At 43.1% G+C, this 26,439-nt stretch overlaps 1 protein-coding gene across 7 annotated transcripts in view; it reads right to left on the bottom strand.

Annotated features, from left to right (window-relative positions):
* Positions 1 to 26,439, bottom strand: part of cert1 (ceramide transporter 1) — a 94,908-nt gene that overhangs the window by 49,141 nt on the left and 19,328 nt on the right. For all 7 annotated transcript variants that reach the window (XM_033018636.1, XM_033018637.1, XM_033018639.1 and 4 more), the window contains exon 3: positions 13,168 to 13,284. In XM_033018636.1, the coding sequence (XP_032874527.1) occupies positions 13,168 to 13,284 (117 nt within the window). The remainder of the gene's footprint in view (positions 1 to 13,167; positions 13,285 to 26,439) is intronic.

Genomic DNA, 26,439 nt, shown 5'->3' with positions numbered 1-26,439 from the left:
CACAGTCGCTGCCTCAAAAAGGCTGGCAGTATCATCAAAGACCCACACCACCCTGGCCACACACTCATCTCCCTGCTACCTTCAAGTAGAAGGTACAGGAGCTTGAAGACTGCAATGACCAGGTTCAGGAATAGCTACTTCCCCACAGCCATCAAGCTATTAAACCTGGCTCGGACAAAACTCTGAACATTAATAACCCATTATTTGTTATTTGCACTTTATCAGTTTATTTATTCATGTGTTTTGTTGTCAATGCCTATTATGTTCTGTGTGCTGAAGCAAAGCAAGAATTTTATTGTCCTATCAGGGACACATGACAATAAACTCTCTTGAACTTGGATCTTATTTTCAGGCTCAATTTGTGCCATTGTAGGATGTTTTATCTGTGGCATGGTCAGCAAATAGTTTGAAGATACTTGTTCTATACTTTAGATTAATTACATTCAGTCTCGTGTTTAAAATTGTAAGTATGAATTTTGGTACATTTGCTTACCATATATCACAGTGGAACATTTGCAATATTTATTTACCTTATATCACAGATCAAGAAGACAATTGCTACAATAATGTTAATTTTTTAGTGATTCATAAACTGATTATTTGTTATTTATGTTTGTTAGGTTTGGGGAGAAGGCAGGCACGGGTTATTGATTGGGGACGATCAGCCATGATCACAATGAATGGCGGTGCTGGCTCGAAGGGCCGAATGGCCAGAGTACTTAAGGAAGTAGCCCCAGAAATAGTGGATGCATTAGTGATAATTTTTCAAAACCTCTTTAGATTCTGGAGTAGTTCCTGAGGATTGGAGGGTAGCTAATGTAACACCACTTTTTATAAAAGGGAGGGAGAGAGAAAACGGGGAATTACAGACCAGTTAGTCCAACATCGGTAGTGGGGAAAGTGCTGGAGTCAGTTATTAAAGATGGGATAGCAGCACATTTGGAAAGTGGTGAAATCATTGGACAAAGTCAGCATGGATTTATGAAAGGTAAATCATGTCTGACGAATCTTATAGAATTTTTCGAAGATGTAACTAGTAGAGTGGATAAGGGAGAACCAGTGGATGTGTTATATCTGGACTTTCAGAAGGCTTTTGACAAGGTCCCACATAAGAGATTAGTATGCAAACTTAAAGCACACAGTATTGGGGGTTCAGTATTGATGTGGATAGAGAATGGCTGGCAGACAGGAAGCAAAGAGTAGGAGTAAACGGGTCCTTTTCAGAATGGCAGGCAGTGACTAGTGGGGTACCGCAAGGCTCAGTGCTGGGACCCCAGCTATTTACAATATATATTAATGATTTGGACGAGGGAATTGAATGCAACATCTCCAAGTTTGCGGATGACACGAAGCTGGGGGGCAGTGTTAGCTGTGAGGAGGATGCTAGGAGGCTGCAAGGTGACTTGGATAGGTTGGGTGAGTGGGCAAATGCATGACAGATGCAGTATAATGTGGATAAATGTGAGGTTATCCACTTTGGTGGCAAAAACAGGAAAGTAGACTATTATCTGAATGGTGACCGATTAGGAAAAGGGGAGATGCAACAAGACCTGGGTATCATGGTACACCAGTCATTGAAAGTAGGCATGCAGGTGCAGCAGGCAGTGAAGAAAGCGAATGGTATGTTTGCATTCATAGCAAAAGGATTTGAGTATAGGAGCAGGGAGGTTCTACTGCAGTTGTACAGGGCCTTGGTGAGACCCCACCTGGAGTATTGTGTAGTTTTGGTCTCCTAATCTGAGGAAAGACATTCTTGCCATAGAGGGAGTACAGAGAAGGTTCACCAGACTGATTCCTGGGATGGCAGGACTTTCATATGAAGAAAGACTGGATAGACTCGACTTGTACTCGCTAGAATTTAGAAGATTGAAGGGGGATCTTATAGAAACTTACAAAATTCTTAAGGGGTTGGACAGGCTAGATGCAGGAAGATTGTTCCTGATGTTGGGGAAATCCAGAACAAGGGGTCACAGTTTAAGGATAAGGGGGAAGTCTTTTAGGACCGAGATGAGAAAAACATTTTTCACACAGAGAGTGGTGAATTTGTGGAATTCTCTGCCACGGAAGGTAGTTGAGGCCAGTTCATTGGCTATATTTAAGAGGGAGTTAGATGTGGCCCTTGTGGCTAAAGGGATCAGGGGGTATGGAGAGAAGGCAGGTACAGGATAGTGAGTTGGATGATCAGCCATGATCATATTGAATGGCTGTGCAGGCTCTAAGGGCCGAATGGCCTACTCCTGCACCTATTTTCTATGTTTTTCTATGTTTCTAATGGCCTCCTCCTGCACCTATTTTCTATGCTTCTATGTTTACCACCCTGAACCAAACTAATAAAAAAAATACTTTGATGACCTAGGTTTTTAAAGTTTTCTACATTCAAATGGAGGAACAAGCTTTGAAGGAGAGTATTTTTAGTCCACATTGTTCTCCCATTAAAAGCTTTTTAGTACAGTTCAGGCTAATATTATCCTGGGCAAATTACCAAACCTAGCTAGTACTAGTAGTAATACAATGTACATGTAGGGTCCTGTAAACTGTATTGATGATTACGCTACCGGGAAATCATAGTAGATAGATAGATAGATATATAGCCTTTTATTGTATAAGTACCCAATAAGCTAGAAATAAATGCAAAAATGAGTATTTTGGGGCATATTTGTGATTTTTCTTAACATCTCGATGCACAACCCACTAAATTTTCCACATGGTTGTGAATATCATATCTATATTAAAACATATATAAAACTTAGAAAGTTATCAATCTAATTTTTTTCTCATTGCAAAAAATGTCCCAGCTGTTTGCTTTTTGCCAATTTTGCTCATGACAACTTCAGACTGCTTTTGGTGCAGACTGTTTGTTTTGAAATGACCATATCTAAGAACTGAGTAACGGTAGACCCAGTTTTCTTTTCAGAATTATTCTCAGGTAAACATATTGAAGTACAGAATATGTTACACAATTTGGAGTTAATATCTTTTGAATTTATAGGTTTAATGTAACTATGTAACATAACAAAATAAATTCTCCTTAGGGGTAGGGTTAACATTTGAGTCTGTTATTCTTTAATGAATAATTTCTTACAAAAGTACATTAATAATAAACTTTAAAAATACATTGGGCCACAGGTAGTCCCTACTTCCTCCTCCCCTTCTCAGCTATCCCTCAGCCCACTGGCTCCACCTCTTCCTTTCTCCTTCCCACCCCCCCACCCTCACATCAGTCTGAAGAAGGGTTTTGACCCGAAATGTTGCCTATTTTCTTCGCTCCATAGATGCTGCCTCACCCGCTGAGTTTCTCCAGCACTTTTGTCTACCTTGGGCCATATACAAATGAGTTTGGGACCAAAATGACAATTTTGAACCACATGTTTGCCATTGGACTAAATATTTGCTTTAAATGATCAATCACACCTTGGGGAATACAAAATGACCGATGCCAGAGCCTTGTGCCTATCAGACCCAGTGGGCAATTAAGGGACTATTTGGGGAGTCTGGTAGGCCCAAGACAATGGGCTATCATTCTGGCATGGGTAATTTTGTATTTCCTAGGCTGTGATTGATCATCTAAACCTGGTTTTAGCTGGTACCTTTAATATCTAGGCTAGCCTAGAGTGGGCCCAAGGGCCCATTTAGGGGGTCTGGTAGACCCAAGGCAGCGGTAATTGTTCTGTCATAGGTCATTGCATATCCCCCAAGGTGTGATAGATCATTTATACTTTAGCTGGTACCCACAATATCTGGGGTAGCCTATTTGGACAGCAGGGTCTAGGGTGTCCATTTTTGGGGTGTCTGGTTCCTGTAGTGCAGCGGACTATTTGTCTGGCGTAACCCATTTTGTACTCTATGAACTCAACTTGTTCATTTGACATTATTTTTTGAGTGGTACCTTGCTCGTCTATATGCTAGACCATTTTTGAGACCCTTTGTGGCGGGCCTTTTGCAGCGGAACAAATGTCTGCCGTTTGTTGTTGATATAGGCGTGGCAGTGAGCACACCATCACTCATCTATTTTACACCCATTTTTTGGCCCCTTGGAGGGTCCCCCAGGTCTACACGTAGCGGTGGTACCCGGCAGACCCCCAATTCCGTTCATTTCAGGTGACCCGCTACACATTCCCACAGTCAGACATTGGTACGTAGTTCGTCTAACCTAATGTGTCTGGGCTGAAGGTCTAATATGTTTCACGTAAAGTGCATGTGTCAACACAAAACAAGGCACAGCAATCTAATTTCTAGCCACTTACTATATTAAGAGAGGATAAAATTGAAGGCTCCTGGGCTGCCACCACACAGCAGCAGAAGTCTCTTGAAAAGTTCTAGATTAGGAAGGGTGTCAAAGATTTTGGGGTGAAGGCAGGAGAAGGGGATTGAGAGGGAAAAATAGATCAGCCACAATGGGTAGAATGGCCTAATTCTGCTCCTACATGTTATGGTCTTATGGGTCAGGCAGCATTCCTGGAGCACATGGAAGAAATGTTTTGGGTCGGGACCCTTTTTCAGATTGATCTTGTACTACCACTACCCAAGCAGAGCGCGAGTTGCAGTTCCTTAGGTTTGCGTGTGGCCTCACTCTGGCAATGGAAGAGGCCAAGGACGAAAAGGTCAGTCATGGTCCAGCAGGTTTTGGCAGACAGAGTGCAGGTGGTTGGCAACATGGTTGCCCAGTCTCAACGATATAAAGGAGGCCACACCTAGAATATCAAATGCAGTAGATGAAGTTTGAAAAGGTGCATGCGAGCTTCTATCTCGCCTGGTAGGGCTGGTGGGGTCACTGGATGGAGGAGAGGGAGGTGGTGTCCCTGTGTGGCTTATCACCCAGTGTACACCCATTTCTTTTCATTACCTTCCACCCTCCCAGTCACCTTGCTTCTTTCTCTTCCATTGTACACTCATTTACCATCCCAGAGTCCTTCATTTCTCCTTTTATGCCCTTTCTTTCCCCCTCCCTTCTCACCTCTACCTCCATTCCTCCCCCTGGCTTTACATTTCACTTCTGTTCTTACCTTATCCAACATATTTAGTCTTTCATATGTTGGAAGAAACTGTACCTGCTGGTTTACACCAAAGACAGACCATGGTGTTGGAGTAACTCAGCGGGACAGGCAGCATCTCTGGAAACAAAGGGATGGGTGACGTTTCGGGTCGGAACCCTTCTTCAGACTGGACATTGTCCATGGAACTAGCAGTCCGAAGAAGGATTATAACCCGAAACGTCACCCAATCTTTTTCTCCAGAGATGCTGCCTGTCCCGCTGAATCATTCCAGTTTTCTTCGCACTTACGCCACTCATTTATAAATCAAAGCCTCCTTCACCTGTATCTAGCTACCACTTGCCAGGCTTTGTCCAGTTCAGACCTCTCTTTATCCAGCTTTCCCCCTGCCCGAATGTTGCCTGATCCACTGAGTTCCTCCAGCACTTTGTGTTTGCTCAAAGTTCCAACATCTATAGTAGCTTGTGTACATCAATGCTGCGCTTGCGTTTCAATGTAACCTGCAGAGGGCGCCATGCAATACTTGCACACAAGCCTGATGCAGCAAAAGGTTACTAATGGCCATTGACTGAGAATAAACTCAAGTACTTGTATTAATCTGTTCAGAATTGGTTAATATGTCAGCTTTGGAAATCTGACAGTGCCACAAACGAGAGAAAGATGTCAGCTCTTGAAGAATTTTAAATGGTAAAAGAACAAAAAAAAAATGGATATGGCACAGCATTTGTTCTCCCAGTTCAAATAGAATACTAAGAGGGAAATAGCTTTTCCTGTCTTAACCAGTGAGCTATCTATTACACCGATGCCTCAACTTAATTCGGTACTCCAAGCAAGCAAAACAAAAAGTCAGACATCATACTAAGATCTAGCAATGGTGTTTTCCTGCTCAACAGCCACTTAATTGGTGATAAATTCATCTATACACATTTCCACTGCCTCATATGCTTGTTGTGAAGATTATCGCAACAATCTCTCCAGCAAAATCAAATATCAGGAATCACATTAATATCTTTTCCTCCAGGGAAGATATTTTATGTAGACTGAGTGTACAATAGTTTAGGTATTTCATGAAGGGCGGACTCAAACATATTGTGAAATCAACATAATAATGAGTGAGCCTCACCTCCTCTAGCTTCAAACACATGTCTCACTGATACTCAAACAACTGCTGGCTTGGACAGGACAATGTCTCACCTCCCTACCACGACAGTGGATGAGACAAGTAATTCGCCCTGATATAAACCAGGCCGTCTGTGGGTGGGGCAGTAAAAGTCAATTAAATCCTTTTCAAAATCCACTGCAGTTTCTTATAGCAGACAAGCGAGTGTTTCTGGCACCAGTCTCATCATGATAGATAAAGCATTAATTACCAGGGGGGGCAAGGTGGCACAGCGGTAGAGTTGCAGGGGTGGGAGATTGCAACCTTCACGTGGTTCACCCTGTTTCGACGAATGCAATCAACCTGGCGTGCACAAACAGAAGATCAAACAGAACAAATTGTCTGACAACTTTAGGCTGTGCACGCCTTACGCAAGAAGTAAGTAAGTTTATTGGCCAAGTATTCATACAAGGAATTTGCCTTGGTGCTCCGCCCACAAGTAAACAACATGACATAGTTACGAATGACTCAGAAAACACTAAACATTAATAATAATAAAACATTTATGATAAAACACCATTGATCAAGCATGTGAACCAACAAAATACCAGATCAAAGGGAGGCTACAGATTTTTGGCTGTTGAGTAGAGCAACTACTCGTGGATAAAAACTGTTTTTATGTCTGGCTGTGGCAGCTTTGACAATCCGAGTCGAAGAAGGTAGAGTTGCTGCCTTACGGTTCCAGAGACCTGGGTTTGATTCTGACTACGGGTGCAGTCAGTACAGTTTGTACATTCTCCCCAGGACCACATGGATTTTCCCCGGGTGCTCCGGTTTCCTCTCATATTCCGAAGACATACAAGTTTGTAGGGTAATTGGGTTCAGTTGTTAATTGTCCCTAATGTGTAGGATAGTGCTTGTGTATGAGGATCGCTAGTCAGCACAGACTCGGTGGGCTGAAGGGCCTGTTTCCGCGCTGTATCTCTAAACTATGGAGGGAAATGGACAGATGTTGTTTTGGGTCTTCAAGATATGAGTAACGTGGAGAGAGGTAGTAGAAAGATGAAGGAGTGGGTCAGGAGCAGAAAAATATGGCAGAACAGCAGCTAGGTAACCTAGATGGCATGAAAAATACATTCTCCAATTTCAGATAACTTTCCTCTTTGCATTCCCCAACACCATCCTCCAATTTCACAGATCCATTCCGTCCTCCACCTGCTTCTCTCATCACTCACACATATCCCCTACGGGTCACCTATTTCAGCACCCCCATCAAGGGATATGGGGAGAAGACTGATTTTGGACGATCAACCATGATCACATTGAATGGCGGTGCTGGCTCAAAGGGCCGAATGGCCTACTCCTGCACCTATTTTCTATGTATCTACGTACCATCTACTCAACGTCCTTCCCTCTGGCTCTACATTTTACACCTCACTTTTATTTCTTATTGGATTCGATCATCTGCAGTCCTGTGTATTCTCCACTTATCATCTCAAACTTTTACGACAATCTCTACTGTTCTCTCCTAACCCTACACATCTGCCAATCAACCACTCTTTATCTCTATCCACCTATCATTTTCTAGCTCTTGCTCCTCTCCTTTTCTAGATCCAGCTATCACTTGCTAGCTCTTAGTGATAGAGAGTTGCGCAGCATGGAAACAGGCCGTTGAACCCAACTCAACCATACTGACCAAGATGCCTCGTCTAAGCTAGTCCCAGTTACCTACGTTGGGCCCTTATCCCTCTAAACCTTTCTTATCCACATACTTTATCTCTTTCTAACAGCTGTCTCCCCTCCCGTCTTGAAGAAGGCACCATGAAGCATCCAAAATGTCCAATTTCCCTCCATGGATGCTGCCAGACCCACTGAGTTCCTCCAGCAGTTTGTTTTTTGCTCAGGATTCAAGCATCGGCAATCACATGCATCTAGGTACGTTTCTCACACACAATATTTATGAACCTAAACACAGAGACCTGACCTGAAAACGTCAACTAGGACAATGTTTAAGCGGTAAGATAATAAACAGAAAACACTGGATATACTCAGCAGGCCAGGATGAATATTTCCAGCAAGTTGAGTGATGAGAGAAACAAAAGTCATCGTTACAGATTAATGACATCTCATCAGTATTGGAACCAGTTCTGAGTAAAGATCGTTGACCTGAAACATTAACTCTGTTTGGCCCTCCACAGATGTTTCTTGAACCACTGAGTATTTCAATTACCTATGCTTTTATTTCAATTTGCAGCATCTACAATTTAAAACTAATATTATGCAGTTTGTTTGATTTATGTCTCCCTCCATTTTCTGTATTTTCCTTCCTTTAAATGTGCTGTGGGCATAGTTAAAAGTTAATTGAGAATGCAGACCTTGGAGCTACAAATCTAAAGATCAGCTGTCCTAGACAATTTAGAAATTTAGCAAAGGTGCCAGAGGACAGTATAACATTTAAAGACATTTGGACAAGTACTAAAGGAAAGATTCAGAAGGCTATAGGTCAATCTTGGGAAAGGTGCACTAGAATCTATGGGCATCTTGGTCAGCACAGACATGATGGGCTGAAAGGCCTGTTCCCATGTTGTCTGACACAATAGACCATAGGTGCAGGAGTAGGCCATTCGGCCCTTCGAGCCAGCACCGCCATTCAATGTCTCCGTTCTAAATGGCTATTCCTTATTCTTAAACTGTGGCCCCTGGTTCTGGACTCCCCCAACATCGGGAACATGTTTCCTGTCTTTAGCGTGTCCAAGCCCTTAACAATCTCATATGTTTCAATGAGATTCCCTCTCATCCTTCTAAACTCCAGAGTGTACAAGCCCAGCTGCTCCATTCTCGCAACATATGACAGTCCCGCCATCCCGGGAATTAACCTTGTAAACCTATGCTGCACTCCCTCAATAGCAAGAATGTCCTTCCTCAAATTAGGAGACCAAAACTGCACACAATACTCCAGGTGTGGTCTCACTAGGGCTCTGTACAACAGCAGAAGGACCTCTTTGCTCCTATATTCTTTTCCGCTTGTTATAAAGGCCAACATGCCATTCGCTTTCTTCACTGCCTGCTGTACCTGCATGCTTACTTTCATAGACTGATGCATAAGGACCCCCCAGATCCCGTTGTACTTCCCCTTTTCCCAACTTGACGCCATTTAGATAGTAATCTGCCTTCCTGTTTTTGCTACTAAAGTAAATAACCTCATATTTATCCGCATTAAATTTCATCTGCCATGCATCTGCCCACTCCCCCAACCTGTCCAAGTCACCCTGCATTCTCATAGCATCCTTCTCACAGTTCACACTGCCACCCAGCTTTGTGTCATCTGCAAATTTGCTAATGTTACTTTGAATCCCTTCATCCAACTCGATGAATCTAAAGATATCCCGGCACTCGGCATAGTCGCAGCAGGTTGCTGAAAATTTTCAACATGTTGAAAATCCAGCGGCAACCAGAAAAAGGTATGACTCTTTGGGCGACTAGCCACCGCCAAACAGGCGTCACCCTGCGACGGGTGCCGGCAAGTCGCCAAAATAAAATCACGTAAGTGGGACAGGCCCTTAAGTGTTTTTCTAAAGTCTAGTTTAATGCCACTCTATATTAATTCCAAAACATCCATTTCAAGCCACAAGTAAGAATGCTACAACGGGTGCGTGACAAAATTTCAACCACCAGCCAACTTTGGCCGAAAGGAAAAAAAATGGCCTCTAATTCTTTGCAATAAGAGTTACTCTGCACGCTTTCATTATAACACAAGTAATTGAAATAATCTATCACCACTAACCTTATCATAAACCTTCATGAAAATCTCCACTGGGTCACCTCTTACTTTAAGCCTCTTCATAAATTCTAGATTACATTACTGGTAATATTCCAGTGTTTTGAAGCTGCACTTTTTCAACTCTCCTTATTCTTCTCTAATGTTATGTTCAAACCTTGGCACAGTTCAATTAGTCTGCGTTCTTAAAAAAAGTTGTATTATTCCGAGTTCAATATCAATTCCTTGCTTTTGTTCAAGTTCAAGTGAACTTTTGTAATTTGCTTCTCATTATGTTTTCCTCTAATGGTCACAATTTAACTCAGTCGCCCTTTGAAATATGTACATCCTACTGGTTTCAAATGTAGCCATTGAAGTTTTGTTTTCAAACTATATTAAGTATTCACCTGGACAGACAGGGCACATACGTGAGGATGCTCTTCGTTGACTATAGCTCTGCATTCAATACGGTCATCCCCACCAAGCTCACCACCAAACTCCACCAGCTAGGCCTCAGCTCGCCGATATGCGATTGGATCCTGAACTTTCTGACGGAGCGACCGCAGGCAATGAGACTGGGCCCGCACCTGTCCTCCACTATCACCCTGAGCACCGGCACACCACAGGGCTGTGTACTAAACCCCATGCTCTACTCCCTCTTCACTCACGACTGTGTTCCTGCATTCGACACCAACACCATTGTGAAGTTTGCAGACGACATAACAGTGATTGGGCTGATCACCAACGGTGATTAAACAAAATACAGGGCGGAGGTGCAGAACCTGGCGGACTGGTGCACACGTAACAACTTGTCACTAAACACCTCCAATAGTCAAGGAGCTGATTATTGACTTAAGGAGGTCCCATAATGGAGAATACACCCCAATCTCCATTTACGGGGAAAGTGTGGAGAGAGTGTCCAGCTTTAAGTTTCTGGGCACTCACATTTCAGAGGACCTCACATGGTCCACCAACACCACTGCACTGGTCAAGAAGGCACAGCAACGACTGTTCTTCCTGAGGACATTAAAAAAGACTGGTCTGCCCCAACAGCTGCTGACAACGTTCTACCGCTGCACCACAGAGAACATATTAACGTATGGCATCTCTGTGTGGTATCTCAGCTGCACGGAGGCGGAGAGGAGAGCTCTTCAGCGCGTCGTCCACAGAGCGCAGAGGATCATTAGGACAGAGCTACCAGCCTTGGAGGGCATCTACCACACACGGTGCCTCAGGAAGGCCGTCAGCATCCATAAAGACTCATCACACCCCTGTAACGGTCTGTTTGAACTACTTCCCTCCGGCAGACGTTACAAGGCCTTCTACGCCCGTACCTCCAGACTCAGAAACAGCTTTATTCCATGAGCTATAGCGGCTCTGAACCGGCCCTGCTGAATGCCCCCCATCCCCCCTGGACTGTCTCCCTCGGATGGTCACTACACACAGCTTATTTATTTATTTTACTTTTCTTTTTCATCGGTTGGAGCTGCATACTAAGTCTCGTTGCACTGACGTGCAATGACAATAAAAGATATTATTATTATTATGTTTCTCCCTCTATACGATAGTCACACCCGTCGTCTTCCTGAATTTCACCACAATTCTATGTTGTGTATCCATTACTTTTATTCTTATGTTCTCAGTTTCTATATTTATAGTAAGTAAGAGTAGCCGTATCACCTAACTCTGGAACGCAATGTGGAACATAGTGGCAGCAAGAGCAACAACAAGTGATTTATTCAAAAAGGAACCATTTAGAAATGTTCAATATTTACAAATGAGATATCCTTTTATTCATCTGGCTTTTACTCAAGCTAATTTATTTTCTGTTCTCTACTTGTTATTTAACAACAAATACTTTTTACGACAACCTCAAATAGCACCTTTTATACTGCAAGTCGGAGGCATACAATTTCAAGTAGTTAAAGACCACACACATTAACTAGGTATGTTGCAAAGCCTACCTGAAGCGTCGTTGAACATCTGCCGCTGCGGGTGTGCGCGATTTTGGCGCCGTTTAGAGGGGGCGGGTTTAAAACGCGATTTTCTCTAGGCTGTTCAAATCGAAGATGTTCAGCCTAGTTAATTATTAACGAAAAATCGCTGGAAGACCCCGTCGCAAAAGCTATTATTAGTTTTAAAGGCCTTGAATAATAGTTATAGTAGTTTAAAAATCAATCTCTAAACCCGCGACCGCCAGCAACCGCAGGGTCTCATAAAGCAAACCACTGAAGGTAGGCTGTATATTTTTACATTAAAAATGGCTTCTAAAGATCCCTTTATACAAAGTTTAATATTGCGAGTAGCTCATTTTGGGCCCATTATATCCCGCAGTATTTTTCTCGGCATTTGGGGGCACAAATCTACCGCAATGTGAACGTTCTAAACCAGCGCGTTCCACAGGGACCCACTGGAAAGCTGATTTAAATGGGCATTTATTTACAGCAATTGAACACTGAATTCCTTCCATTTGGCCTATAAATTAATGTAAATGAGATTTAAAAATCATGTTATATTGTGAATTATTAGTGAATATTATTTGGACATTTAGGCTATTTAAAAATGTTAATCATTTATTAAGAAATGGATAGATGTTTAGATCTAGTAATTGAAGTCTGAAATTAGCTACAATTAGGTAACTAACTAATTATATGCTTTAATTTCAGGTCATCCAAGTAAGATTATTTTATATTTGTTTCAGAATGCTTCAATCTATGATAACTGAAAATTTCATTCAGTTCTCTTAATTTTTAAGAAAGTTATGGGCTTTTGACTGTTCACGATCACAGCTTTTTTGTTATGTCCATAGAAAATCAATAGGGAACAAGATGCTCATTTCCGAGTATGAAAATGGCCATAACTTTTTAAATACTTGAGATATGAAAGTGAATTAGGTGTCAAATTAAACTTATTTGTATGCTTTATCTGATGGGATAAATTGCAGACTTGATTTTTAAAATCTCAAAATTTTGTAACATTGCTACATTAACATAAACATAAAGTTCCCATTAAGTAACCAGGAGCCAATTTTTCCTTCCTTTAAAGCTTTTCCAAGTCAATTAAAGGTTCAAGATGCAGTGCATAATTAGAATATCACGGTACCTTAATTGGTACACGTGACAATAAAAGACCTTTGAAACCTTTAATATTCTATACCTAATTTTCAATTACTGGAATGCATTCAAATTTGATAGTATACTTCCAATGATTCAATGTAGAACTAGGAGCAGAAACTAAATGTTTACTAAATAAATTGAAAATCAGTTATGATTCTTTTTAAAATTACATTTCAAAGAGTAAATTTTAAAATGTCATTGTACCTTGTGTTGCTCGATAGCCTCTATCCACTGCTGTCGATGTTCTGGGTCTTGAGCACGCAGGTACCACACACTATCATTCACACTGATATCAAAGCGACATTCATCAAATTCATGGGGCTGTGGAGAAGTATACAAAACATAATTAGACTGGATTCATTCAAGAGCATGAAGATTTAATTGTTTGTTTTCGTTTAGAGATACAGCGCAGAACAGGCCCTTTGGCCCACCGAGTCCGCACCGAACAGCAATCCCCGCACACTAACACTTATACCTACACGCACCAGGGACAAATTTACACCATGCCAATTAACCTACAAACCTGTATGTCTTTAGAGTGTGTGAGAAAAACCGAAGATCTCGGTGAAAACCCACGCAGGTCACTGGGAGAACGGACAAACACTTACAGACGACATCCATAGTCAGGATCGAAACTGGATCTCTGGCGCTGTAAGGCTGCAACTCTACCGTTGCACCACTATGCCACCCACATCAGTTGTCAACGAATAACACATTTTCTGTTTGAATGCAATAAAAATATTTCCAGTACAACTTATAAACAGAGTAAAACAATATTATTCAATCCCAGTGGCCAATTCTATCCTCCAGTGGCCTTGACATCCATCATCATGAAATGTTTTGAGAGGCTCGTTATGGACTGCAATAAATCCACTCTACCCAACGGCCTTGACCCATTGCAGTTCGCCAAGCGCCACAACAGGTCCATGGACGATGCCATTGCCCTAGCCCTACACTCATCCCTGGAACACCTGGATAAAAGAGACACCTACATCAGACTCCTACTCGTAGACTACAGCTCTGCCTTTAATACCATTATACCATCCAAGCTTATCACCAAACTCGTGGGATGGTGTCAGCACTCATCTCTGCAATTGGATCCTCGACTTCCTGACCAACAGACCCCAATCAGTGAGAACGGGGGCCAAATTATCCCCCACGATAATCCTCAACACTGGTGCTCTGCAAGGCTGAGTTCTCAGCCCCTCCTTTGCTCCTTGTACACCCACGACTGTGCAGCCATATACAAATCTAATTCAATTTTCAAATTTGCAGATGACACCACCATTATGGACCAGATAACAAATAATGATGAGAGGAGATTCAGAACCTCGTAACCTGGTGTCGAGACAACAACCTTTCTCTCAATGTCAGAAAGACAATGGGGAGTGTGTTCGACTTCAGAAGCCATTTTATCAGGATGCATCACAGCTTGGTTTGGGAACAGGTCCGTCCAAGACCGCAAGAAAATGCAGTAAATTGTGCATGCAGCCCAGACCATCACACAAGCCAATCTCCCTTCTATTGACTCCATTTACACCTCAAGCTGCCTCATCAAGGCCAGCAGCATAATCATAATCAAGAACGAGTCGCACCCTGGCCACTCCCTCTTCTCCTCTCTCTCATCGGGCAAAGGTATAGAAGAGCGAAAATGCACACCTCCAGATTCAGGTACATTTTCTTGCCAGCTGTTATCAGGCAACTGAATCATCCGAGCTGAACCAGAGAGCATTCTTAAAATGCTATCCACCTCATTGGTGACACTCAGACTATCCTTGATCAGGCTTTGCTGGCTTTACCTTGCATTAAACATTATTCCTTTTCTCATGTATCTATGCACCATAAATAGACAATAGACAATAGGTGCAGGAGTAGGCCATTATAATGCCACTTCGAGCCACCACCGCCATTCAATGTGATCATGGCTGATCGTCCCCAATCAGTACCTGCCTTCTCTCCATATCCCCTGACTCCGCTATCTTTAAGAGCCCTATCTAGCTCTCTCTTGAAAGTATCCAGAGAACTGGCCTCCACCGCCCTGAGGCAGAGAATTCCACAGACTCACAACTCTTAGTGTTTCCTCGTCTCCGTTCTAAATGGCTTACCCCTTATTCTTAAACTGTGGCCCTGGTTCTGGACTCCCCCAACATCGGGAACATGTTTCCTGCCTCTAGCGTGTCCAAACCCTTAACAATCTTATACGTTTCAATAAGATCCCCTCTCACCTTTCTAAACTCCAGAGTGTACAAGCCCAGCTGCTCCATTCTCGCAGCATATGACAGTCCCGCCATCCCGGGAATTAATCTTGTAAACCTACGCTGCACTCCCTCAATAGCAAGAAAGCAAAATAGGGGACCAAAACTGCACACAATACTCCAGGTGTGGTCTCACTTGTATGGCTCGATTGTAATCATGTATTGTCTTTCCACTGACTGGATAGCACGCAACAAAAGCTTTTCACTGGACCTTGATATAAACTAACGTGTCATAGTTAGTTTTATCATGTGACAACGTGTTTAAACGTGCCAAAAATAGTTTAAACATATAAACTAAACAGAAACTAAAACTGAACTGAAACTAAAACTAAAATTATTTCATTTAAAATTAGAATCCTGTACACACACACCCTCTTATTATATATGAAGATAGACACAAAATGCTGGAGTAACTCAGCGGGACAGGCAAGGAATGGGTGACATTTTGGGTCGAGACCTTTCTTCAGACTATGAAGTCTGGAGTCTGAACAAGGGTCTTGACCCGAAACATCACCCATTCCTTCTCTCCAAAGTTGCTGCCATCAAAAAGGACCATCAGTTCAGGAGGAGAATAGTCTCCTGATGAAATAGAAGGATGCATAAGCCCAAGTTCAGGGCAACATTTCAATTAATTTGTAACCATCAATTTCCATTAGTTTTGCACATTGTTATTAATAAACCAATCACATTGTGTGAAAATACTGCATTCGTTAAAGTCTTGTTCTTCACTGGTTCTTGATAATAATAATAATAATGATGGATGGGATTTATATAGCGCCTTTCTAATACTCAAGGCGCTTTACATCGCATTATTCATTCACTCCTCAGTCACACTCGGTGGTGGTAAGCTACTTCTGTAGCCACAGCTGCCCTGGGGCAGACTGACGGAAGCGTGGCTGCCAATCTGCGACTACGGCCCCTCCGACCACCACCAATCACTCACACACAGGCAAAGGCAAACTACCTAAAAGTAAATCTTTTAACGTTACATATTTTGGCACAGGAAGCCAAAGTTAAGCCCCTGTGCCACTTTCCCGAATTACTCATGAATTCTCCCGCGTTTTCCCCTTGATTCAAACTCGGAGAATGTCCGTAGCGAGTCCGTAGATATTTCGTAGCGGCTCGTAATGCCAGCCGTAGGTATTCGGGACGTTTTTTCAGCATGTTGAAAAATGACCACGAGTAAAAAAAATAGCCCCGAGTACCTACGGCTGGCATCTCTGTGTTTTAATCAAGGGGAAAACTCGGGAGAGTTCGTGAGTAACTCGGGTAAGTGGGACCGGGGCTTTAACAATGGTGATCCTACAAACAACCAGCTGGAGGTTGAGCAGCACATGCGAGGGGAGGGAAAGAAATCAACTCTGGTCAAGAAGGCTCACCAGCGTCTCTTCTTCCTGAGGAGACAAAAGAAGGTCCATCTGTCTCCTCAGATTCTGGTGAACTTCTACTGCTGCACCATCGAGAGCATCCTTACCAACTGTATCACAGTATGGTATGGCAACTGCTCTGTGTCTGACCGGAAAGCACTGCAGAGGGTGGTGAATGGTGAAAACTGCCCAATGCATCACCGGTTCCTCACTCCCCTCTATTGAGTCTGTCCAGAGCAAGATTCTTCCCTGCGGCTGTTACACAACTTAACTCTGCACCTTGGTGATTGCCAGTCACCCCCCCCACCCCCTCCCCCTCCCCAGGACATTCCTTCCATCAGAAAAATTGCACTACTACTACTGTATGTACATATATATATTTTACTGTTCCATTATTCTATGTTCGCTCTTCTGGGTGAGATGCTAGCTGCATTTCGTTGTCTCTGTACTGTACACGGCACAATGACAATAAAGATTGAATCTGAATCTGAAATGTCGACATCTCGGGTCAAAATCCTGCATCAGGACTGCTCCAGATTTTTGTCTTGTCTCTTCATTTAACAATGATGGATGACCTTTTGCCATTGACTGGTTCAGGTTAATATACTAATTGACAATTGCACAAGGGCAAACTTATCCAACTGCATAAACAATAGTTTTCATAAATTGTGCACATTAAAAACTAATTTGAAGAAACATAGTTAGTTGGTCTTCATATTTAAAGCCACGGACAGATTTATAAAATGAGTTGCTAAAGATGAACAAAGATCAGCTCACTGTAAAATAGCTTCTACATATAGCTTCTACAGCTCTGAAACCACTGTTAAATAAGTAATTATTTGACAGTAAAGGCAAATTAAGATTTAACAGGTTTCCCTGGGACTAGTTTGCTAGAAATGTTACAAATGCTTAATTTATCAAAATCAATTCAGTCAGCTTCAAAGTCGTACTTTTTGATGAGAAATAGTGAAATCACTGCCAAATTTTAATAGCTCGGTTCCAAATACATAATGGCCAGGCTAAAGCTTTTTAATAAGCCAACATAAATTATTCTTGTTATTTACATTTGATAAACTTGAAAAATGGATAACAGCATGCAGAATTCCACTGCAAAACCAGACCTAAAATAGTTACGATTCACTTCCTGTATTCCTCCCCAAAGCAACCAAACCAAAAAAATCTACTGTTTCAAAGTCTGAAGAAGGGTCTCAACCTGAAACGTCACCTATTCCTTCACTCCATAGATGCTGCCTCACCCGCTGAGTTTCTCCAGCATTTTTGTCTACCGCTGATTTTTCCAGCATCTGCAGTTATTTCTTAAACATCCTGTTTCACAGTGCTTTCTTTTTACAGTTGGAGTCCTAAAACGTTATCTGCCAAAGACACGAGATCAACACTTGCAATAAAATCAGTAACAAAGCCTTGCAAGCAGATTGACATGGCCTTTGTCCTACAACAGATTGTGATATTGCATCAAAGAAGGGTCTAGATCCTTAACGTCACCCATCCTTTTTCTCCTGAGATGCCAGACACAAAATGCTGGAATAACTCAACGGGACAGACAGCATCTCTGGAGAGAGCGGGGGAAACCGTTTAAAATCTCTTCCCTGTACGGGAGACCCGACCTTTTCCCTGTCGGGTCTCCGTTGTCGTTGGGGCCTAGCACCGTGGAGCGGTCTCCAGCCTGAACGACCCGGGGGCTCGGGAGACTGCGGAGCTGTGGATCTGCGTACTACTCACCATCGTGGGGCTGGCCGGCCTCGGAACGTGGGGAGCGGTGGTGACTCGCTGCTGCGACTCGACTCCTGGGGCTCGGAGGCTCCAGCAACGCAGCCGCAGGTCCGGTGGACTGAGACATCGGGAGCTCGCGGGTCCGGGGGGAGAGAGAGACCGCTTCCCGGAGCTCCCGCAACGCGACTTCTCCAGCCCGTGTCGCGGGGTTGGAACGACCTGGAGCGGGGAAGTACATCACCCGGCACGGCTTCATGGCCGTGGGACTCACCATCGCACGCTGGGGCTCCGACCTTGTACTTTCAGACCGGGAGCGGGGCCGTAAATCGCCCCGCACGGCCTAAAATGGCCGTGGGACTTATCATCACCCGCCTGGGGCTTGGATATCGGGAGAGACATGGAGAGCAGGGGAGAGAAAAGACTTTTGCCTTCCATCACAGTGGGTTCACTGTGATGGATGTTTGTGTGAACTTAATTGTGTGTATGTCTGTAGGACATTGTCTTTGTTTGTATGGCTGTGGAAACAAAATTTCGTTTGAGTCTCACTGGGGCTCAAATGACAATAAATTTGTATTGTATTGTAGAAGGAATGAGAAGCTGCCTGACCCGCTGAGGTACTCCAGCACTTTGTGTCTGTGGTATAAACCAGCATCTGCAGTTCTTTGTTTCCACATTGCAATATTGTGTGATGGCATCATTGCTGTTTTGCTACTCTGGAGCACTGCAATACTCAAGGCTAATGATCCAACAACAGAAGTTTAATGGCCAAGTCTAGGGTTGGGTAATGCTAATGAATCTTGAACAAAGCATAAGAGTAATGTTGTTCAAAAGGGAACTGCAGATGCTGGAATATCGAAAGAGTAATGTTGATCGTTAAATTGGTGAACTAGACAGTCTACCAATGTTCTGCAGCAGCAGAAATCTATCTATGCATGAATAGTGTTGTACTTCCGGTGGCGCTGGCGTCAGCTGCCTCCACCTACAGCCCGGTATCTTTTTGTTTTTTTGTTTATTTAGTTATGTAAAAGTGTGTTTTTTTGTGTTTTGATGTGGGGGAAGAGGGCACGGTGCGGGGGATACCGTCCTTCAGCCGCTTCCTGGTGAAGACGCAACTTTTATTCGAGTCGCGTCCTCGCCCCCCCCCCCCCCCCCCCCCCACCACCAGCGGCCTACCTACTGGATTGGCGTGGACTTTCCTGCGACCAGAGCTCCAGCAGCGGCGGGACAGCGCTGATACATCGCGAGGCTGGCGATGCCTTACCGGGGATCGCCGTCTGGAGCCCGGAGTGCTGGACCTGCTGCACCGACATCATGGAGCTGCGGTTTGCGGAGCTCCCAACGCGGGCGGCGCTGATGGACAGCGCGGGGTCCTGCGACTCTGCCCGGCTCGGGAGCTGCGGACTCGGGAGCTGCGGACTTCGGGAGCTGCGGACTCCGGCTGCGGGAGGCGGCTGATCAGGAGGTCCGGGCCGCTGAGGAGGAGGATGTTCACCGTCGGGGTTCGGCGTCGGCGTTCCACCAGCCCGGCGTGAGGGCCTGAACATCGGGCCGCCCGGGGCGGCGACTGCGGGTGCTAGGAAGGCCTCGACCACGAGTGAAAATCTGGGAAGAACGGAGGGGAGGCTGGCTGGACTATGGTGCCTTCCTCACCTTGGTGCCACTGTGTTATGTTGTGTCGTGGACTTTCAGTGTTTGTGCTTTTTTTTAAATTCTATTTTATTTTTAATATGTTTTATTATTTATTATTATTATTTATTTATTTTTATTTTTATGATACTGCCTGTAAGGGAAATTCATTTCGTTGTCTCTAACTGAGACAATGACAATAAATTTGAATACAATACAATACAATACAATATGATCTGCAGCAAACTGAATGATTTTAATGCTCATGTGAAATGGCGTAGCAGACCACTGAATTCAAGTAAGATTCATAAATTGAGGTTTTTGTCAGCAACTCCCTAATGAAACCTTTCAGATAATAAATATTACAATGATCAACTTTTAAAGTAAAAATAGTTTCAGCACTAATGTTTCCTTTTGTTCACTGTTGATAGGATTTCAAATCATTGTCAAATTTGAAAGTCTTTTTCAGAAATTGAGGAATTGCTACTTCACTTTCTGTACTGCTGAATTACCTTAATCTCAAATGGGAAACTTTAATTTCTCTTAACTATTACCAGTATAAAACATAGATTCGCTGAAGTTGTGGTGCCTGAAGCCTGAATACAAGCATGTTGTGGATATAGCTGAATCCGTCACACAGAAGAAAATTTCCCACCATTGACTGCTTCTACACGTCTCGATGGAGACGTGTAGATGGAGTCTCCGGAAAGCAGACGGCACAATCAAAACCTTTCCCCACCCCAGTCATTCCTTCTTCTTTCCACTTCTGTCGGGCAGCGGATATAGAAGCTTGAAAGGGCAAACCACCAGACTCAGGAACAGCTTTTTGCCCTCTGTTGTCAGGCTCCTGAACAGTTCTTCTATAACTTTGGGTATTGTCCGATTTACCTCAACCTCATTGCAGATATTTTACTTTGTCACTGGAACTGTTGTGCTATAATGCTGAGACCTACATTCTGCCCTCTTTCCCTTTGCTCTACCTGCAGCACTTGTGTTTGACTTGATAGTATTTGTCTATAGTCTTATCTGATTTGATTGCATGCAAAACAAAGCTTCTTGATGTATCTTGGCACACATCACAAGTAGCATGAAACTAGGATTTGAAGAGTTCAGTTTCAGGAGACTGAAATAGCCAGGACTGTTAAAGTAAGGCTCAGGAAAAATGGTGCTTAATATTATTGTGTATTGTTAAAATAAGAAACGGCTTCCAATGACAAAGATTTATGGCAATTGGCAAAAGAACAAGAACACTTGTGGAAAATATTTATACAGCAAGTGATTATAACGTGTATCTGCTGTTTACGTGTGCTTTGGAGGAAACAGATTCAATCACAGCCTTCAAAAGAACAAATACTTTAAAGGGGAGTGGGGGGGGGGGGGGGGGAAGAGAAGAAAAACATCTCTCTGGGGAAAGAGCATAGGGTTGGGATTGGATACCTTGGATGGGAAAGGAAGAAAATTAAAACATCCAAGAGAACCTTTCCTCAAAACCCTCCAAATCAGAAACCAACTCTGATGTTGGCGGGGGCAGTGGGTGATAGCCAGCTGGTTGGAACAAAGGCCAAAGATAAGTAAGGAATGAAGGTGTGAGAGATTTGAGGCAGAAAACTGGTGGTAGGTGGTGGGTGGGGTGGGGGTGTAGATGAGTGGAGGTGAGAAACAGTTAAATAGTCCAGGTGGGGCATAGGAAGGGTAAGGGGGAGGGGGGGTTGAGTGATTGTCTAAAATTGGAGAAATCAATGTTCATGCCATTGGGATATAAGCTACCCAGAATGCTATTCCTCCAGTTGCATGCCACATATTACATATATTATTTGGTAAGCTACTTTGCCCACTCCTGATTAAATGTCATGAGGGGAAAAAAAATATGACTTCAAGTCAAATCCTATTGCTCATACACTAATATATGAAAGCTTGCGAAGGTCATGATGTCATCAAGTCCACAAGTTAACAAAATCAGGTCACAAGACTAAAGTAGTTAAATAATAACTTCTACTAGTCTAGAATGATTAAACTATAGATAATTCCATTGATGATCAGCCACAAAAGAAAAATCACACTGGTGAAAAATAAAATTGAGCAGTTTATTACTAAGAGTTGTAAAGTGGCAGGAAAATATTGATCCAATCTTTATACTCATTAGATAGTTACTTTTTAAATATTCAGATTATAAAGTTAAAGCTTAAAATCACCAAAATGTCTCATTGTAACTGTGAATTTATCTATCATGTCTCCATACATTAAAAATAAGTTATCCCAAACTGTTGCTACCACCATGTGTAGAGCATATATACTGGCAAGAAACTAAAGACAGGATGAAGTAAAATGATTCCATTGAGGTGGGAGTAGTGGGAACAGAGAGTGAAGAGGGAAGTTATTCCAACATACACACATTAAAAATGGTTCCAATCAAAAGATCATGGAAGCACATGACATCTTTGACTTCAGCAAAGCTTTTAACAATGTCCCACAAGGGAGGCTGGTCTCAAAGATTAGATCACGTGGTATCTAGGGTGTGCTGGCAACTGGATTCAAAATTGGCTGAGTGGAAGAAGTCAGAGGGTGGTAGTGGAGGTGGAGGCCTGTGACAAGTGGCGTGCTGACAGGATCTGTCCTGGGTCCACTGCTGTCTGGCATCGATATTAACAACTTGGTTGACAATGTGGTTAACGTGGTTAATACATTTGAGGATGAATGCCAAAATTAACAGTAGATTGGATAGTATGGGAAGCTAGATCTGGATCAACTAGAGAAGTGGGCCAAAGAATGGCAGATGAGATTTAGCTCTGACAAGGGTTGGGGTGGTACATTTGGATAAGTCGAATCAGGGAAGGACTTGTACTGTAAATAATGTTGCTCTGGAGTGTTAAACAACAGAGAGATCTAGGGATACCTAGACCACCAGGAGACCTATGCAAGGATTTTGTTTGTGGATTTTAGCTCTGCATTCAACACCATTGTGCTAGAGCTACTACACTCCAAACTCTCGCAGTTGATAGTGCCTGAACCTCTGTCAGTGGATCATCAACTTCCTGACAGACAGGAAGCAGCATGTGAAGCTGGGAAAGCACATCTTGGACCCGCAGCATAGGAACGCCGCAAGGCGGCATACTCTCCCCTCTCCTCTACACCGACGACTGCACCTCCACAGACTCCTCTGTCAAGCTTCTCAAGTTTGCGGACAACACAACCCTGATTGGACTGATCGAGGATGGGGAGGAATCTGTCTCCAGACAGGAAGTGAGACAGCTAGCGTCCTAGGTGCCATCACAACAACCTGGAGCTCAATGGTCTTAAGACGGTGGAATTGATTGTAGAGCTCCCCCTCCCCTCAACCCATTCACCATCAACAACCATCAGTCATATCTGTGAAGTCATTTAAGTCCTTGGAACCATTATCTCCAGGGACCTTAAATGGGAGGCCACTCCACAGTCAAAAAGGCCCAACAGAGGATGTACTTCCTGCGGCAGCTGAGAAAACACAATTTACCACAGGCAATGATGGTACAGTTGTATAATGCCATCATAGAGTCTGTCCTCACCTTGTCCATCATGGTCTGGTTTGGCTCAGCCACCAAGCACGACACCCGGAGGCTGCAGCGCATCCTTCAATCAGCTGAGACATTTGTTGGCTGCAACCTTCCCCCCATCTACGAACTATACACTGCAAGGGCCAGGAAGCGAGCGGGTAAGATCATCTCTGACCCCTCTCCACATGGCCACAAACTCTTTGAAGCACTTCCCTCTGGAAGGTGACTCTGTACTGTCAAAGCCGCCACAGCCATACATAAAAACAGTTTTTCCCCCCCACGAGCAGTAGCTCTACTCAACAGCAAAAGTCTGCAGCCTCCTTGTGCTCTGGTATTTTATTTTATTTGTCACGTTTAAATTATGTTTTATTTTTAATTGTTACTGTATATCGTGTTGTTACTTGCAAGCAAAGCACCAAGGCAAATTCCTTGTATGTATACATACTTGGCTAGTAAAATTATTCAATTCAATGTATCAATAGGAACTGCAGATCCTGATTTAAACCGAAGATAGACACAAAAAGCTGGAGTACCTCAGTGGGACAGGAAGCATCCCTGGAGAGAATGAATTGGTGACGTTTCGGAGAAAGGTCTCAACTCGAAATGTCACCCATTACTTCTCTCCAGAGATGCTGCTTGTCCTGCCGAGTTACTGCTGCATTTTGTGTATCTTAGGGATGCATGTATGTAGTTTGCCAAAAGTCATGACGCATGTAGCAACAAAGGCATTTATCAGGAAAGGCCTTATCGTGAACAGATTTGTACAGTTGACCAAAAACTGGAACTTAGAATGAAAGGTGATCTCATTGAAGCACACGATTTTGATGAGCAAGATTTTAACAGGGTTGCGGCTGACAATATTTCCCCTGGGCTAGAGGGCAGCGTCTCAAAATAAGGGTCATCCACTTAATATGGAGATATATAGAGACATTATTTCTCTCAGAGGATTATGTATCTTCAAAATTTTCTGACAGATCAGTGGATTTGAAATATCAAGTTTCCCCCTCCCCCAGTTCAAGTTTACACTCCTGACAGGAAAAAGGAATTGTGGCTCAAAATCAGCTTATTCGTGATCTTATCGAATGGTAGCAAAATGTTGTATTTTTTAAAGTAATACAACATCTGAAACATTATTTATTCATAGGTTTACTGTAGTCAAGACGCATCTTTTAGTAAACGAGGGAGGCCATTCTAAGATGCATGACAGTTTTTCTCTATCCAATCTCCATTGATGAAGGTTAGGGGCGGCACAGTAGTGCAGCAGTAGAGTTACTGCCTTACAGTGCCAGTGATCCGGGTTTGATCCTGACTATGAGTGCTGTCTGTATAGATTTTTCAATGTTCTCCCTGTGACCATGTGTGTTTTCTTCGGGAGCACCCATTTCCTCCCACATTCCAAAGAAGCACAGGTTTGTAGATTAATTTCTTTGGTAAAAAAAAAAATTGCCCCTATTGTGTATGATAGCACTAGTGCATGGGGTGATCACTGGTCAGCAAGGTCTCGGTGGGCCGACGGGCCTGTTTCCATGCTGTATCTCTAAAGTCTAACTAAAGAATCTATAAGTATTCTTCTATTTTTATGCATGAGCTAGCAAATTTACAAATAATACAGGGCCTAATGTCTTATGTATGCAGTAATGCTATTCACTATTCAAAGATGCATTAACTTTAATAAAAGTAGGCAAAATAGAAAGACAGGATAGTTTTGATTTTAAAGAGTAGGACAAAGACAGTGGAGGAGAAGTAGCTAAAAAAAACAAATCAGGAGTTGAGAAAAGACAAGAAGCATAAAGCTTGCTGGGAATTGTCTAAAGGCGCTGAGCAGGTGTAATTTAGGAAAATCTATCCAGCCAAGGCTATCAAAAGAAGTTATAAAGACAAGATTAGATCAAAGGAAAATAGCTTACAATGTTTCCAAAGCCCAAGGACAGGGAACATGTCAAAACTCAGCAAGAGAACAACAGCGTTGATAAGGAAATGAAAAGCAGAATACAAGTTTGGTCTAGCACGAAGCAGACACAATAAAAAATTTCATAGGAACAAGGAAAACATTAGGTAAAGTTAACACACAGTCCTTACAAACTGAGAAAGGGAAGTTATATTGAAGAATATAAAAGTACAAAATAAATTGAATGTCTGTATGTACAGAAGGTGCAAAGAATGCCTCAGAACAGGTCGAGTGAATCTCCAGAACATGAAGACTATGTCACGAATTAAGGTGGTGTTTCCCACAGATGTGACCCGACCAGCTGAGTACTTCCATCATTCTTTTTTTACTTTAGATTTCCAGCATGTAGTTTTCTTTATGTTAAGGTTTATTATTGTCATGTGTACCGAAGTACAGTGAAAGGCTTTGTTTTTCATGTTGTATAAACAGATCAGATATACTATACATAGAAGGGGCGATAAAGGGAGCAGAGTGCAAAATATAGTTCTCACCATTGTAATACATCATTTCCACGGACATGGTCCAATATCTGTGGAAGAGTTGAGTTGGACAGCACCTTAGTTTTATGGAAGGATGGCACAATGGGCTAAGTGTTCGGCTGGCGACCAGAAGGTAGCCGGTTCGAATCCCGCTTGGAGTGCATACTGTCGTTGTGTCCTTGGGCAAGACACTTCACCCACCTTTGCCTGTGTGTGAATGTGTGTGAGTGATTGGTGGTGGTCGGAGGGGCCGTAGGCGCAGATTGGCAGCCACGCTTCCGTCAGTCTGCCCCAGGGCAGCTGTGGCTACAGAAGTAGCTTACCACTACCGAGTGTGACTGAGGAGTAAATGAATAATGTGATGTAAAGCGCCTTGAGTATTAGAAAGGCGCTATATAAATCCCATCCATTATTATTATTATTAGAAGCCTGATAACAGACGGGAAGCAGTTGTTACCGAGTCCGTTGCTGCACCTTTTCAAGCTTCTGTACCCTCTGCCAAATGGAAGCAGGAAGGAGGTGGAATGACCAGGTGGAACA

The sequence above is a fragment of the Amblyraja radiata genome, chromosome 3 (assembly GCF_010909765.2).
Source record: "Amblyraja radiata isolate CabotCenter1 chromosome 3, sAmbRad1.1.pri, whole genome shotgun sequence".
Taxonomy (NCBI): domain Eukaryota; kingdom Metazoa; phylum Chordata; class Chondrichthyes; order Rajiformes; family Rajidae; genus Amblyraja; species Amblyraja radiata.
The sequence above is the reverse complement of the archived record's forward strand: the minus strand, read 5'-3'. Positions and strand labels throughout refer to the sequence as shown.